Source organism: Caloenas nicobarica, chromosome 12 (assembly GCF_036013445.1).
Source record: "Caloenas nicobarica isolate bCalNic1 chromosome 12, bCalNic1.hap1, whole genome shotgun sequence".
In the NCBI taxonomy this organism is placed as follows: Eukaryota; Metazoa; Chordata; class Aves; order Columbiformes; family Columbidae; genus Caloenas; species Caloenas nicobarica.
This window is the reverse complement of record NC_088256.1, coordinates 13,919,176-13,936,347: the sequence shown is the minus strand read 5'-3', so window position 1 is coordinate 13,936,347 and position 17,172 is coordinate 13,919,176. Positions and strand designations below refer to the sequence as shown.

General features: G+C 54.1%; 1 protein-coding gene across 2 annotated transcripts in view; it reads left to right on the top strand.

Moving 5' to 3' along the window:
• The first annotated feature begins 129 nt into the window (after positions 1–129).
• DLG3 (discs large MAGUK scaffold protein 3) overlaps positions 130–17,172 on the top strand; it is a 78,567-nt gene continuing 61,524 nt past the window's right edge. For both annotated transcript variants that reach the window (XM_065643589.1, XM_065643590.1), the window contains exons 1-4: positions 130–206; positions 2,047–2,178; positions 9,356–9,504; positions 11,374–11,529. In XM_065643589.1, the coding sequence (XP_065499661.1) occupies positions 191–206; positions 2,047–2,178; positions 9,356–9,504; positions 11,374–11,529 (453 nt within the window). In that variant the 5' untranslated portion in view covers positions 130–190. The remainder of the gene's footprint in view (positions 207–2,046; positions 2,179–9,355; positions 9,505–11,373; positions 11,530–17,172) is intronic.

The window sequence follows — 17,172 nt, the reverse complement described above, 5'->3', positions numbered from 1 at the left end:
CGGGCTCCGAGCAGCCACGCCCCGGGGTAGAGCAGCGGGTGCGCTGTGGGTGCCGGGCCGCTCCCGGAGGCGGTGCCGGCGGGCGTGGGGGGGGCGGCTCCTCGGCCGGTTCCCGCGGGGCGGGGCGGGCGGCGGCTCGGCCGCTCGCGGGCTGGCAGCGACCGGAGCGGCCGCCGGCTACGGCGGAGCGATGATCCGCCGGGAAGGTAAGGAGAGCCGAGCCTTGCCCTGTCTGCAGCGCCGGGCACCGCGGCCCGCCGCGCTCAACAAGTGTCTGCCCTGCCGGTACCGGCACCGGGATTGTAGCCGGTGCCCTGCGCTCCTCCCGGGCAGCTCCCACCCTCCTTCTCTCCCTCTCTCCCTTCCTCCCCACCGGCCGGGCAGCCCTGCCGGGGTGCACTCCCAAGGCTGAGACTTGAGGACTGGGTTGTGGGAGACGTCCTCATGCCACTGTGGCTCAGAGCGGGTTGCCATGGGATGCTGTGCTTGCAGCACCCGTGGGTGCTGGGGGGAAGGTGGGTTTTGGGGATGTGGGCCCTGTGAGGAAGGATCTGTAAGTGGGACTGGTACCTTGAGGCATGGTGAGATGGGCCCTGGACACCATGTGCTCTTTCTTGGGTGCTGTAGGAAGGGTGCTCCAGTTTCTCCCCTGTGCTGGAGGCACAGCACTTCCCTGGGTTTGGTGGTCCAGGGCCAGCGCTCCCTTGCCCCTGCTGGCTGTCACCCAGTGTTGGTGGCCAGCAGCACAGAGGTCAGTGCAGAGTGCATGCTGCTCATTCTGTGCAGCCTGGGCTGGAGTAGGATGTTAACACCAGGTTCACAGTCTTTGTGTCCTGGTGTGGTGGCCACGGTTCTCCACCTGCTTCTTCAGCTTCTGCTGATAAGGTCAGGAATGACCAGGCGAAGATGACTCAACCGTGCTCATGGAATGCTGGGCAATGTCTGAAGCCACTGTCTGATCTTGCAGAAAAGGAAGCCCTTAGTGATAATACAGGGCTGGGATGCCCCTAAAGCCCAATAAATCTGGAACTTGGGGAAATCTCTGCTCTTCCTGGAGCCAGCATAGAGCCCAGCAGGAGCTGTTCACGCTTCCCCAGGCTTCTTTCTCTGTTCTGCTCCCATGATGAGTCAGTGTGGGACGGTGATACAGGCAGGACCCATTCCAGTTTCAGCTGGGGAGGAGCTGGCTGGGAGAGCTGGGACAGCAGGTGGTATACACCCAAGCAGACACAGGCACCCTTGTTCGATGACCTGAATTCCCTGCCAAGAGCTCTGGGATGAGCAGGGTCATCCTTTCTGCATGAGTTGCTGGGTTAAAAGATGAGTCCCCAACAGTGGCGGGACGGCTCCCCCGCTCCTCACACAGACAGTCTTTGTCTGTGGGCTGCCTGGGTGACAAAGGGAAATATTCACTGATAGGGCTGGGACAGACTCAAAGTCCATGGGAGCTCCCTATCCGCCTGAGAGATGGCTCACATCTGGGCTGGAGCTGGACTGATGGCTCTGGGCATCTGCATAGAAAACCATGGAGGTGTCCTGGCACACAGAGATCACAGCTCCACTATTTTAGGTCCAAGGTTGTCTCACAGCTCTAGTGAGCTCAGTCTTTAACCAATATATTGCTTCATGGCAGCCTCCAGCATCCCTCCTTCCCTGCCCCCAAGGCATCATGTTCCTTTCCCACTGTGTCTCCTGCTGACCCAAGCTGCTTGTTGTGTGGAGCAATTCCTACACTTGACCCTGTAGAAAGCTAAGTTTTGACGCTCATGTAGCTGAACTGTTTGCAATATCTTGTGCTATGTGAGTGGGGCTGCCCTCAGCTTTGCTGCAGCCCCATGTGGGAGACTTCTGTGGTAGTACTCGTGTCCCTGTGCAACCAGGATGTGTCCAGCTCCTGAAGAGCTTCTTTGCCTGGGAGGTGGCAACTTGAGATATTATCCAGGGTGAGCCTTTTGCACTGCTCCAAGGCTGCACTCAATCCTTCCCTGACGATGTCTGTCCATCCTTCAGCGTTAATGACTTGTTACTCCTGTGTCATCCCTGCAGACACTGAACGGGCAGTGGAAATTCTGACCAGATACCAAAGCACCCTGCAGTCCCCTGAGGAGCAGGAGCTAAAAGCCTCCATTGGAAAAGTCTCGCACATCTTCCAAAGTGAACTCTTCCAGGCTCTGCTGGGTAAGCCTCTACCTTGTGGTCCCTGGGGCTTTGGGGTCAGTGGGTTCTCCTGGGAGCCTGATCCTGCACAGGTGCCTGGCACTGGCCAGACTGGTTGCATCCTGTGCAAACACACAAGGGCCTGTAACAGCAGGGAGCTGGGCTGTCTTTCACCTCCAGGGCTTGGGCAGGAGGTGCAGGGGCTCGAGGCTGCAGTCCCTGGGTGTTTGCGATGCAAACAGGCTTCTTCAGTTGGTGATTGTGGACAAGGGGTAAAGCCTTGTGATGCTGTGAGCACCTCCTGTGCAGCGCAGACATGGTGTGGCCACAGCCACTGCTGGGTTTCCAGCTCTGCTGCTGTACCAAGGACACCCCACCATGAGGCCTCGCTCCTCCCCGTGCCCCTCAGCCTCATCACAACCTGCATCTTTCCATTCCTGCTGCCAACCTGAAGGGAGGCTAAATTTTTCTCTCTTTGAGAGAGAATCCACACTTACCCAGCTCCTTTTGAGGTATCTTGGCCTTCCTTGTGCTTAGACCTATGAGCACTTGCGAGTAATACACTGTGCAAGCGGCTCCATTGCACACAAGGAACAGACTTGACAGCAAGGCTTTCTTGGAGCTGGGCACCAGAAAAAAGCTGTTTGGAACACAGCATAAAGTTCTCCATGTGGATTTAGACAAACACATCTGGAGTCTTGCCGTGCTACACAACTTCTCCGTGCAAGACATACGGCTGTCTCGCTGAATGAGGTCATTTGAAAATGCACTTTCTTTGTGAAGTATATTTTTTAGAAAAACAAAATTCGATGGTTTTGGACTCTGAAGTTGGTCAGCTCCATTCTCTGCCAGAGCAGACCAGATGCTGGCTGTGTGGGTTCACTTAGGGCACTAATATTGGTTGTAATCCCAGAGAACCATTTGCAGAAGCTGTAGTGTGCTGAGAGGGGCAGAAGCTCCCGTTCAGCTCCTCTCCTTAAGTCCCGCTTCCTGTGGCCCTTGAGGAAGCATGCACAGCCCTGGCCGTTTCCATTCCTGGGCCTCCCAGGGCAGAAGCCAAGTGTCCCTGCTGGGAAGGAAGGGAAAGTCCCCCAGAAGCTCTGCACCCCAGAGGAGGACCCGGGCCCGGGATGCAGAGCTCCACGTGTGGTCTGTGCCTCATGCTTGGTGTGTTTTGACCCAAGGCTGTCTCAGCCCTGTTGCTTCCCCTCGCCATTGCCATCGCTCTCCCTTCTTGACGGCTCTTGCCTTTTTGCACCTCGTCAACCAGAGACCCATTTCTGTGCCCACAGAACCTCGAGTTGCCAGCAGCTCCTCTGTGCTTCAGGTTATCAATTGAAAATGTAATGCAATCATGGGATGAGCAGTGTGTCCTGAGCTATTTTATTCTCGCCTTTTCTTGTTCTTGCTGCTGGAGCATCACGTGGCGGCTTTCAGCCCCAGTGTGTACTTGTGCAGGGCTTGCACTGGGACTCTGTGCCATCAGCAGCAAAGATACACAGCAATGGGGGGGCTCCCCGGGGCAGTGGGCCCCCATGCCGAAGGGACCAGAGTGCATCTCCTTTCTTGCCTCTTCATTTACACAAACCACTCTCAAAATGGTCCCCAGCCCATGTTTAGTCCCACACTAAAAGGCAGTGGTCCCCAGCGGGATTGCTTTGGCAAACCTGACTCCAGCCCAATGCCCCTGGCTGCTTCTGTGTGCTCCCCCAGCCCTCCCCAGGGCTGTGTGAAGGCAGCAAAGCAGCTTTCCCAAAGCCCAGGGCCGTTCATGTTAGTGCAAAAGTGTTGCGAAGAGAGCGTAGCTGGAGAGAACACGTCTGCACGCATGCCGAGCTGGCTGCGGTTTGCACACTGGCACGTGGAGGCTGCACAGGCTTCCCTGTTCCGAGCTGTCTGTCTTGGTGTCCTGTCAGCGCTGGCACAAGGGAGTGTCGCTTGATTGCTGGTGACCTTTTCAACTGGTTTAACAGGATATTAGTTCCCTGTGCCAGAGCGAGCTTTCTCTAGATGTGTTTACATAACTAGGAATTTGCATGAATTACTTCCTTCCCCCTACCTCCCCACCAGAGCGTGGGTTTGTGAATTCCTCTGTCCTTGCATGGACACGTGTGGTGCTGTGTCCGGCTGTGTGCTTGCTGTGCCTGCACACAGTGGGCACATACTGAGGTCACTCGATATCCACGGTCTGGACCCACTGGAGCATGGTGACAGCTCTGCGAGAGTGGTGGAGTGTTTCTATTTTATCTGCTTTTCACTCTTTTCCTTTTCCCATTGGGCTGCTGTGTCTCTGTCTGAAGTTTGCTCTGAGTCACAGAGCTGGTTTGGAGTTTATCTGAGGGAGGAGGATTTTCAGGAGAGCCGTGGGTACACCTCCCAGTGCAAAGGCTTCCATCTCGCTGTCCCACACCATGCTAGATGCTTCTGTCTCCAGGAAGGTCTCAGCTTGCAGAGACCTTTCCTCTTGCAGCCTTTCAGACACCTGGCCCTGCTTTTGTTTTTTCAGCCCCTGGGGAACATGAATGCATGAGCATGTTATATCCTTGTTCTCAGCTTGCATGCTCCTACGGGTAATGCTCTCCGAAGACGTGTTGGCCAGCTTGAGTTTGAACACCAAAATGCATTATGCCATAGTAGAGCTACCTGAAGTGCCAAGTGTCGTGGAGTTTTCCAAGCTGACCCACATGATAAATACCACAAATACGGCTTTTCATTTGGGTTTTTTTGGGGGTTTTTGGATTTTTTTTTTGTTTTTTTAAGAATAAGCTGTTTAGTGGACTCCAAAAGCCCCAGTTTTCCCAGTTCCAGGGGAGGATCTGCTGGGATGTTCAGATAAAGCTTATGTGGTGTCCAGGGCTGGATTTATCTGTCACTGTCATCATGCCCAGTGTTGCTCTGCACGTGCACTGTTTTCTGCCAGACCCCTCTGAGCACAACACAGCCCCTTAAATCCTTGTGGCCACCGTGCCAGACTCACCTCCCTCTCCCAGGAGCTGCCTGTGCCCTGGGGCAGGCTGGCTTTGCCAGGAGGGCTACTGCCCCAGTGGGTGACGGTGTCAGCTGGCTCAGTGCAGCGGTGCGGGAGCTGCTCTGCGTTGGAATGCGTCAACCACTGCTCGGCACAAAAGAAATTCCTTGGCGGCGCAGAGGGAAAGCAGGCTGTGCTGTCTCCCTCCTCCTGGCCCCTCTCTCCCTGCATCTGAGGCCATGGAGCCAAGCGCGTGACTTGCAGGGAAACAGCCCAGCAAAAGGGCACTTGAGGAGCCTGGGCTTGGGGATGCTGCAGCTGGGCTGGGGTGATCGTGGCTCTGCTTTCCCTCTGCTCCCTGCAGCCCCTCGAGGAGATGCTTGGTGTCTCATGCTGCTGGGGAGGACAGGGCTCACATGCTAAAGCAGCTCCCTGACCTTTCATTCCTGAAAGGGGCCGTTGTGCCCTTTGCAGCAGGCAGAGCTGGGTGGACAGGCACAGCTTGTGTGCACTCAGCCACCCTGGCTGCCAGCAGCCCCAAGGGCATAGCTCCTCCTGAAAGCCCTCTGGGTCTCTGCTCCTCTCCTGTGCCCCAGCGGTGGCTGGCACAGACCCCAATGAGGTCTTTTTGGGTCCCCAGCCTTTCCCTGCAGCCTACCCCAAAAAAGGTTCCTCGTGGAAAGCCCTGCTGTTGTACAGGCAGGAGGAGAGGCAGGCGGTTGCTGACCCACAGTGCTTCCCTGGGCACAAAACTCCAGCTGGGAACTCGGCTCACCAGCATCATCGCTGGGGATGGTGGTTGTGGCTTCACCAGGTGGATGCAGGAGCCAGGCTGGAAAACTGGAGGAATCTGGAGGATTCCCAGCCCTGAGGACTCCTCCTCTTACAAATTAGGGCATAGGCAATGATGGAAACTCGCAGCTTGCTTGAAAGCTCTGCTGTGGCGGTTGTAGGTGTGAATCCTCCCTACGGCAGCGGGAGGCCGAGGTGAGGCTGGAGTTTCTGCTTGGGCTACATCTGCAGTGACGCAGCTGATGACAGTGCACATGTTGGAGAAGAAATGTCGTTTTCTGGAAGTGTGTGTACCAGCTGGCACAAGGGTGCTGCATTAGCCCTTGCATGCTGGTGCTACAGAAATATTTAGTGATATTTATTTGACGTATTGATCCCAGGTGGAAATTGTTAGACGAACTCTAATCTCTGTAAATCTTGAGTTACTCTTCCTTATTACACCCAGAGAGGATTTGGGCTGTAAGACAGAGCATGCAGCATCATCTTTTGCTACAACATCCTTTTGCTGAGGCTTTTCAGGTAGTGCTGCTTTTAAAGTACGCAGGTGAGGCAGACTTGTGTGCAACTTGTGACGCCTATAAGAAATGAAGGAAAACAGAACATACTTAGATTATTTTTAATACCACATGCATCCTAAAACGTACACCTGTTACAGCTGCATCCTTCACTGCCTGAATCCCGTCCCTCGGTCCTCAAACTCCTCTAACCCCTGGTGCCGGCAAAGGTTCCCTCTCCTGGCAAACATCTAAATGGGCTGAGGTTTTCCGAGGTGCAGAGCGGCTGCTTTGGAGGACAAGCTTCCCGCTCCACAGGCGCCTTGCCAGCTTGGCTGCCCAAGGCTGTGTTCCTGCAGGAGACGGGTGACAAACAGGGACACCGGCAGCAGTGCACCCCTGTGACAGGGCTGTTCAAATCCTGTTTTCATTTTTGCAAAGTTTTGTGCATTCCAAGCATAATCCACGCAGCCATGAGCCCCTGCTATCCTGTTACGCAATGACTATTTTTATAACCAGAGGGAGAGATGTTTTTGCATGAAAACAAAGTCCTGTTTGTTTGGCTGTGCAGTGACTGCTTGCCGTGACCTCATGGCTGATTTGGGAGGGCTTTGGGAGCTGCCGTGCTTGGCACCTTAGGGTGCTGTGGAGGGGATGCCCCAGGTGCAGTGGGTGGATCTGGGGACTCCCACACCTCCCATCATTGCCGCTGTCCCATTTCTCCCGGGGTATAGGACAGAGACTGGCAATGATGCAGCAAGAAGCAGCAGCTCCAAAAGTGATATCGAAGCCAGGCACTGGCACAGTGCTCTCTGGACTTGGGTGGCTGTACAGCCTGGCTGGGCACCCTGTGGACTTAAAGCTGCTCTGCTAGCAGCCGAGATTTATAGCAGCTTTTTCCCTGTGTCTGGGAGGTCACCAGGCAGCGCCCAGGAGCTGGATGCTTGGGGTCGATGCTGCTCTCCATCCTGTCTGCAACATGGATGCGCTGCTGCGGTATGTGGTTAAGCACAGGGAGAGGATGGGGTTTTGTGTCTGGGGGTGCAATCCTGCTTTGTGAAAACCTCCCTGGGAAATAGCTTCAGGCAGTGTTCAGCAGGTCCCTGCTTAACGCTGCCCAGTGCTCACCAGATTTCCTTGGAACATCTTTATAAAGTGGGCATTTAATAGCCCGTGGTGCTGCGATGTGGCACAGTTTCAGGTGAGAAGTCGCACACCAAAGGGCTGGTGCAGCCATTTCAACCCTGAGCTGCCAGGGAACGCCCAGGGAATGGCCGCGTCCCACTTGAGCTGAGACCCATGACTTGCCCTTGGGGTTGCTGGCAAAGGAGGGGCTCTCCAGCCTCCTCCGCAGCAGATACAGGTACAGAAAATGAACTCAGGTTCCTGCTGCAGCTTTCCCCACACCAAGTGCTTATTTATGCTGCCGTGACTCCACCAGGCTTCCTGTTTCCCAGATGCTTGAAGGGATTTATTACTTTTTTATGACTTTTGCAAGGCATTTACCACACTCTTTTGGCTGACCTTTTGGAGCCTTACCTTTAACCTGGCAGCATTTACCACCCTTTCTGGTTTTCTCATTTGGATGCAGCTTCAGCTGTTTAGATGAATGTCTTCTCACTTTTAATAGCCTCCCTTGCCCTGCGGTCCAGCCTTGCTTTCCTCCCTTTCGCCTTTACAGTGTCCTTCGGCCAGGCACTGTGTGTTTGCTCTGATGTCCCAGTGGGGTCTCCCTAAATTAGCTCAGTGCCTCCCACAAATATTTTACCCTCTTTGTTATCCATTTCTTCATTTAAAAAAAAAAAAAAAAAAGCTGCTCACTTTTGTTGTAGTTCCCTTTCTGAAATTAAACACTTCTGCAAGGGGCGTATTGGCTTTCGTTGTTCCTACAGAGGTGCTAGATCTGGAGGTCCATGTCTGTCCTGGCTCTGGAGTTGAGCTGGGGGCTGCTGGGGGTGGCAGCTGCCTAAGTGTGCAGCAGTGGGGGCTTCCTTAGGGAGGAACGAAGCCAACTGCAGCCCTGCTGCTCCCTATAATCTTCCACGTGTGACAGGGAGAAGGTAAAATGCTCTTGGCCAGGGGTAGGAGAGGGTTTGGGCTCCCACAGCCCCTCTGGAGCTACAGCTGGGCAGCAGCTGCCATCAGGTCCTGCTGTGACCCCGTAACTGTCTCTGGAGCAGCAAGGGCTGGGACACCCCATTCTCATACCTCTCTCCAGAGCCACTATGATTTACAGCAGCAGCCTCAGGTCCTTGGAGCCCAAGCGAGGATACCTGGCATCTGCTTGTGCCAGTGCACAGGTAGTATCATGCCAGGTGAGAAGAGGAAGTTTATCAGGGAAGGAGCTGGAGATAACACAGCTGTAGCCACCAGCTTTAGAGCTTGTACACCGTGAGCCTGCTGTCCCAGTGCACTGTGCCCTCTCTGCCTGCTCCCACGGGAAGGCGACCCCTCGACAGTCCATGGGTGCTGGGGAGGGAAAAGCCTGGCAGCACCAGGGGCTGCCTGGTGCAGGAGGCTTCTCAGAGCAGAAGGGGCATGGGACCATGTGTGGGGCTGACACAGCCTGGAGAAGAGTGGTGTGGGGTGGGTTTATGATTGTTGTTGCTGAGCACAATTTGCTTTTAGTCCCTGTGAACCATATGGTCATCTCTCCGTGGAAATGTCTGTGCTTTCCACAGCTGTGGGGCACTGCGCCCTGAGCCAGGCACCACATTGCACCTCTTGCCTTGCTGGGGAAAGGCATGGTGGGCAGCACGGCAAGGGCTGGGAGCCAGCAGAGCCCTGTCCTAGCCCTTCACTCACGTGCCAGCCTCTCACAAAGGGCTCAGATGTATGATGCTCTAGGGGCAGAGCAGCTGCGCACAGGTGCTTCACCCCACGGAGGACACTGGCATCCTGCTGCCTCCCTGGTCCTGTGGATTTTTCTCATGCTGTTTTGCAGATATCCATGAATTCTACGATTTCACACTGCGCTCCGCACCCCTGCAGCCTCCCAGCCCGGATGCACGTGGTGACACAGCCAGGCAGCAGCACGGGGCCAGCAAGCCCAGCTCCACAGTCATACCCAGAGAGCTCCAAAACCTCCCCAAGGTAAGAGCTGCTCTGGCACGGTGCTGTGGGGCCAGAGCCTGCACCTCCTGCACCAAGGGGGAGGCAAGGGGCATGGGGGTCTGCTAGCCACCGCAGCCCGGCCACCTCAAACCCAGAGTGTTCCCACGCATCCTCTGTCATAGCTTGTCTCATTAATGAGGCAACTTCTCTAGTTCACAAGTGTTAATTGAATTACCCCTAATGCAAATAGCTTCAGCTCCAGCTCTGCTTGCTGCTCTGCTGTTGCAGCTGGATTAGTTGCTCCCGTCTGACACTGTTTCCCACAGAGACATTTCAGCTCTCTGATCTAGCCACCTTGCAGGCTGCTTTTGATAAGTGAAGTAGGTTGAGTCTTTTAAGTTTCCCTTTTCAGGATTTTTTTCCCAGCTCTCAGGTAACTTCTGTCTCTCTTATTTGCATTCTCTTTAATTTTCAATGGCCTTTTAAAAGATATGGCACCAGGTGGGGAGGCAGGAATTGAGCAGTAGGGACTCAGTTATAGCAAAGGCACCAAGGTAAATAAAATTGCCTTGTGCCTTTGCAGGCTTTTTTCCTGACCCAGTCTCACTGCCTCATGCCTTGCCACGGGATGCTGCCGGGTCCCCCTGAACTAGGGATACAGGAATATTTGAGGATTCCTCCTTTTGGTGAAATAACCCTATCAGATAAACACCATATTTCACAGATTGAACTGGCTTCCCATCATGTACCTGTGGGAACACTAAATCTGAGTAGCACACAGGGATGACGTCTCCTGATGGGGAATGTTGTAAAGGAGTTGGGGATCAAGACCAGGGGAGACAAAACTACGCACTACTCAGGAACCATTTTAGTTGCATTTTTTTTCTTGACTGCCTTCACCACCTTCACATTAACAGTCCCTCTAGTTAAGGCAAACCTGCAGATCTAGTCTGTGTTTCTAAAGAAATTTTTAGTAATGTTGTACTGTAGGTAGTGGGATCCCACTCTGGTTTTCTGGATCTCCTGCAGCCTTGATTCACCCACCAGCAAGACCTGCTGGCAACAGCCACTGGTCTCTGCATCCAGGCCAGTCTGTGAGGCCCCAAGGAGATGTGACAGTCAATAAGGACATTTAAAAATCAATGTGGAAACAAGCGGGGAAGCAGCTGTGGGCCTGGCACAGCTGGCATGAGGGGTGGTCCTGCTGCCCGCACAGTGCCCTGAACTCAGGGAGATGAGCAAAGCAGCTGGTCTTGGGGCTTCCCTGTGCCGAACACAGCCCAAGCCCATCAATGCCATTAAATCCCTCCTCCTTTCTCCAAAAAACGCGTTTGAGGCATCTTGCATTGCTGAAACATGAAATGCAACAGGGAGCTGCACAGTACACAGCACATCCCCCTGTACCAGACGAGTGACTTCTAGGGCAAGGGTCCATCACTTAAGCAGTTTATGAACATTTTTTCTCTTCCTGAAATGATGCTGCTCTCTTCAGTCGTTGATTACTTCATAACTCATGGCATTGAGTTTGACCAGGTGCATCTTTACAGTGATATGTCTGATGCTATTAGAGATGTACATGTGAAAGGGTTGATATATAAATGGATTGAAAAAGATCAGGAACAGTATATTCTGCGTGGGGATGAAATCTATGCTGTGCTAAGCCGACTGGTGAACCACAAGAAGAAACTCTTCCTCAGCCCCGGAGTCCCTGCCGGCCAGGCTGGTCACCTGCAGTGGCCCCCTGCCCATGGGGCAGTGCTAGGGCAGGCTGTCACAGGGGCATGCTCACAGAAGGCAGGATGAGCCCCCTGCATGGGGGAGAGCTCATTTTGGCCCTTCCAGAAGCAGCAGGAGGGCCTGGAGGCAGCTGGGCTGCCCTACCCACAAGTACCCCTTGTCTCATTTCAGGATCCATCCCAGGATGCTGAGCAGAGGCTTCTCACAGGGGCTGGGGACAGCGCGCCGGGGACGCCACCGCGGCTGGTGAGGGTGACAGCACGGAGGACAGAGGCACCAGCCAGCGTCTGCAGCCTGGTGCTGGGCTCTCGCAGCACCCTGCTCCAGGTGAGCCTCCGTGCGCCCCACGCCACATCCTCCCCAGCCAGCAGCTGGCACTGAGGGGACAGCACCGGGGCCGTGTCCCCATAGCACTGTGGGGATGGTGCTGGGGAGGCGTTTTCCTCCCCTGGGGCTGGCAGTGTTTCCTCATGGCTATTCTGGTGATGCTCAGACTAGGAAATCCAGCAGTCATCCAGGGGGCTGGATGACACCAAAATTGTCCCCTCACATTAGCATTTACCACGGCCTGGTGTCAGCCCTCAGGGCTCAGAGGGCAGGGGGATGTGGTGCAGAAATAAAGAGGCTGCATGGAGCTGGAAATCCTTCCAGCCCCATCCCTCTCACCCCCGCGCTGGCACACTCCCACATTGCAGATTTCCTTATTTTTTTTTCTCTGAGCTCTTAAATGGCAGGTCCATTCCTCAGCTTACCAGGAGCTTTTTTTTTCTGCTGTCTTATTTACCTGGAGACACCATTTATTTGGATGTGCATCATAAATCTCAGCTTCCTCACAGTGCGAGTGCATTGCTTGGGCTATGCATTCAAGGGGAGTTTTAGGGACAAGCGAAGGGCAAAATGCACTTTTGGGAGGGATGGAGTGGCTGGGATGGATGTAGCTCACTGCAGATTTAAAATTATAAGAAAATATTGTTTTCTTTGGCATAGTTTGAAATAATGCTTGTTTGCTAAGTCAAAGTCTTCTTCCAAAATATTTTAAATACAAAAATTGAACTGCTTCTTTTATCTCCTTTTTAAATGTTTCTCTTCTTATTCTGGACTGCAATAAAATGGGTAATGCCCCATTTTTTTCCCTTACTGTTCAACTTCTCCTTTTGCTCTTGCTATTTTCTCTGTTTCCAAACGTTCACCAAATCTTTGCCAGTTTTGGAAGGGTGGGCCAATGGTTTTCTGAACACAACAGGAGGATGAGCTTGGCTGCTGGTCTCTGTTCACCAGCGGGAGGGATCCACGACCACAGGTGGGGCAGTCATGGGGCAAAACATACAATGGGGGAGAGCCTGATCTGTTGGGAACAGTCATATTTTAAGGGGTTTTCTTCCTAACTGTCCCGGGCTGTGGAGTGCAGCAGCGCTTGCATCCACCCCCAAATGTCTGCTGGTTGCAATGTCTCCTTTAGCAGCAGCCACGGAGCTTTGATTCTAAGACTTCATGCGATGGGAAATCTGCTGTGTCCCCAGCCTGGCTGACCTGATGGTTATTTATCCTTCCCATTAAAAATCTGCACTTTGCTGTTAGCCTGGATTTCTCTCGCTTGAAGTCCCAGCCCCAGGAAATTTTGCTGCCTTTGTTTGCTAGGATAAAGGGCTGTGGCAATCAGAAACGTTCCCAACATGTGGGTATTTATAGATGCGTCTAAGTTCCCTCTTAACTTTCCCTTAGATAAACTAAACAGATTGGCTTCTTCACTCGCTCAGTGTGAGGCAGGTTGTTCCAGCCCTGAAATAATTCCTGTCATTCTTTTCTAAAGCTTTTTTTTCATTTTCAGCCGCCTCCTTCCCCAGCCTATGTCGGTATGGGTCAGGAGCTGGTCCTCTGTGCTGGGCTGTGCTGTGCTGGTGCTTTCAAGGTCCCCCATCCGTGGGGACAACACAGCTGCTGGCCCAGAGCAGGGGTCACCACCCCGAGAGGGAGGGGGTGGTGGGGACCCGGGTGGGCAGGACAGGGCTCTGGGAGGGCTGTGCTCTGGCAAGGCGCTCTCATCTGCAGCATCTTTCAGCCCAGAAGATGAGAGAATCATATAATAGTTTGGGTTGGAAGGGACCTTCAAAGCTCAGCTAGTCCAGCCTCCCTGCCATGAGCAGGGACATCTTCACCCAGATCAGGTTGCTCAGAGCTCTGTCCAGCCTGCCCTTGCATGTTTGCAGGGATGGGGCATCTCTCTGGACAGCCTGTGCCAGACGGCCACTTCACAGCCTGCCTGCAGGCAGAATAAGGACCTGGAGGGGAAAAACCGTCAGGATGGTAGTGTTCAGTGCTGAGCTTAGCCATGCCTGTAGTCCTGCCTGAAGCTCAGATGTCTGTGGACACCCAGCAGCTTTCCTGGAAATTGGGACCAAGTGGTGCTGGAGAGCTGCAGACTCAAGTGCTGCTCCTCTGCAGCATCCCCTGTGCTGGGATACAGGGGCCTTTGACACAGCGATGAGCCTGCTCCCTGAGATGTCATCTCCATCACTGAACACAGGCCTTGCCTCAGCAGAGCGGGAGCATTTCCAGCAGTTCCCCATGTCAGCGATCCAGACCATGAGATGGGATCGGCTGTGCCTGGGGCAGGCTGTGCTGATGGACCACAGCACGGGGCCCTGCTTCTCATCCCTCACACCTGCGTGAAGGCACTGAGGACACCTCAGCTTCTGCCCAGCATCAGCTCCTGTGTCAGTTCTCAACAGCGCCAGCGTGCAGGACAGTGTCGGGGCTGGGTAACACCTACACACCCAGCTCCTGCCCACCTCCACAGTGACTTCTTGCTCCTCAGCCTTCCGTGTGTGCTTTTTGCCATGGGCATTTCCAAAGTGGGTTTCAGGAAAACACTCGAGATGGCAAGCAGCACTTGGAAGAACTGGGGAAGTTTTTATAATAGGTGATATTCAATGCTAGGGCAGAGGGGCACCAGCTGCAAGGCAGAGCAGCCGCCCCCCTGATGCTATCAGACCAGGAACAAGAGCTCTAGTGGACACCCTGCCACTGATAAAAGGCAAGATGATGAACTGGCTTGTCCTGTCCAAAGTAAGTGTAATTCTCTTATCACATCCATCAACGTAAATCTGTTTTCTATTCTCCTGGCTTTGTCCTTTCCCCTGCCTGCAGCTCTCCCTGATGGTGATAGCAGAGCAAAAGCCACTGTAACCTGCTTTAGCCAGGAAGATGCATGAGGAATAAATTGCCTCTCCACACAAACACTTCCAGGAACAGGAAATTTTCTGTCTGCTGGCAAGGATATGTGTGCACTCCAAGTAGCCCTGTGGTGTGCAAATAGCTGCTGCAAAGGAAGTGAGACTGGTAAAGACAGAAACAACACGTGCTTCCTGATGGCGAGGTTGAGTGGGCTGAAACAATCCCTCCCTGAGAAAGTGGATGTTCATCCCTCAACAGGGCAAGAGCAAAGGGACTCAGCCAGCTGTAATGCCCCTTTGAGGCACTCAGAGGCACAATCCTGCCTGCACTCTGGGGTTTGTGGGGTTTTATTTGCTGAATCCTCTATTTCAACCTTTCCCCGAGCCCAGTGGTTGCCTTAGCAGGACTGCTCAGGGCTTGTGTGCATCTGCATTGGGAAGACCCATGAGGATGCTCCCGTGGCCAGTGCCGTTTGCCTGCACCCACAGGCTGGCAGGAAGGCTGCTTCTCTCAGTAAACACCATTCTCATCCTCCATGCAGGGAGCAGCGAGCAGCCAGCTGTAAAGATAAATGAAAGAGGAACAATGCTGCTGATGAGCAGAAACTCCGCGCCTGCGAGGACAAGCTGCTCTTCCCCTGCCACCCTCTCCTGCCTCCCCACACAGCTCTGCAGCCGCTCTGACTTCATTCCTGTCATCGCGCCAGTGCAATGCTGTCCCTCCCACGGCTGCCTGCCCGTGTGTCCCTCCTTCCCTCCTGCCTGCCAAGGGTTTCATCGCTTCGCTGCCCGATGCCAACACCGCGGCTCTGTCCTCGCTCAGCCCAAGAGCTGACACTGAGCAACAGCAGGTCTTAACGTGACAGAGAGAGCAAGTGAGACTGCTTCAGAGGACAGACATTCCATGTGTGCTCCGAAATCACCGGTGAATAGGAAACCTTGCTGGTGGGGTGTGCTGCCGCTCTCGCAGGCTGTGGGGGTGTGGGATGCTGCTTGGCATTCCCGCAGCATGCCAGGTGCGAGCTGGGCTTTAGCCCTGCTGGGCCAAGGCCAGAAGTGTCCCCTTCCCTCCCTGCATCTCAGCGAGGACACAGCCTAGATCTGCAGAAATGTCCTGGCAGAGTGTTAGGAGCCCTCCCTGCTGCACCTGCCACTGAAGAAGATGCATCCGTCTGTCCTATAACCCACAGATCAAGTGCCAAAAAGGTTCATGGGGCTCGCCCAGGGGATTTGGCAGAGAAAGGCAGGCTGTGCCACCAGCGTGGTGACCGGCTGTCTGCTTCCCTCATCCTCTTGAGTGTTTTTTCCTCTTTCCCATTTTGCCTTTGGCCAAAGAGAAGGGTGTTCCTGTGCTCTGCACCTTGGCCTGGCAGGAGCAGCTCTGGGCACCTGCAGCAGGTCAGGATGATGCTGGCATGTGGCAGATGCTGCAGCTGCAGAAATGCCCCCTGCAAGCAATTCAATCTCCCCTGCCCTGGCTGCAGCCCCACCGCTCTTCATTTTCTCTGCAAGGTGTGTGAGAGAGGAAGCATAAAGTAGCTCTTTGCTGTTGCAAGGAGCGTCAGGGAAATGAAGTGGGTCTCTGATGCAGGCGAATGTCTGACAATTAATGCAGCCCCCTCAAGAAGCCCCCCCATGAGGTTGCTTGGTTGCACGTGCCCTGATGTGGGCTCTCTGTGGGCTGGCTGGGCAGGCAGCCAGAGCCATCGCTGCAAGACAGACTGGCCACTGCTTTATCTCAGCTCACGCCCATCATTATCAGCCCTTGCAACCCCAAAATCCTGGAAAGTGGCTAATGCTTGAGCATTGGAAGCAGAGGAGCAGCCAGCTCCCAGAGGGACCCCACCTCCCCATTGCAGCCCCATGCACCTTCGAGAGCATGTTCAGTTTTAAGAGAAGCAGAGAAAAAAAGCAGCAACCCACAGCCCAGAGGCCCCAGCTGCTGCCCTGGTGTTGCTTGAGCTGCTTTATGCGTGCAGGTTGCTTTAGGGCCCTGCATTCAGATGCTCTCCAGCAGTGTTGTGTTTCGACATTGCAGACACAGACTCGAAAGCCAAAGTGCTGAAGCCAAGAGGGTGTCTGTCTGCAGTAATATGCTCAGACTGAACCGCGCATCAGCCCTGCACAGCACGGACACCCAGCTGGGCAGCCGGCTGCCTGCGTCCTAAGGATGCTGCTGCACAAAGAGGGGTCAGCATGGGCTGTGTGTGTAAGAACTGTCACTTCAGTGGATGTCTTGGGGTTGAATGACCTCAGCTTTACTAGAGGCTCTTGCTATTCCTGCTGCCAAGATGAACGAGAAGATACTTAGCTCTCGGTTCTCCCAGCTCAATATACAGCTTCAGCAAAGGATGAAGAAGTAAGTAGACGCACTAGGCTGGCAAACCAAAGGCTCATGTGTGGCCACCAATTCCTACTTTATTTGGGGACTTTCTGTCTAAAACCAGAAGCAAAATGAAGAACCTTGGCAGACCACAAGGCTTTTCTGGCTGCACAGGGTAGGAAAGCCCTGCTAGACATAGGGCTGTTGGTCTGTCCATTCACCCAAGTCATCATCACTGTTTTGAAGGTATTTTGTGATGGTGCAAGTGTGTGCATTGGCGGAAAGGGTACGGTGATGGCAAGGCTTTGGCGAGTGTCCCACAGACAGTCACCCTCCAGAGTCATCCAGACAAGCCTGGAGTCCATCCATGCTCCCTCCAGATTCATGCTTCAGCTTCGTTTGCCTCCGTTTAGTGCATGTGTCTGCCCGTCCCCAGACAAGTACAACTGCTGGGGAGACTCACACACTGGGATT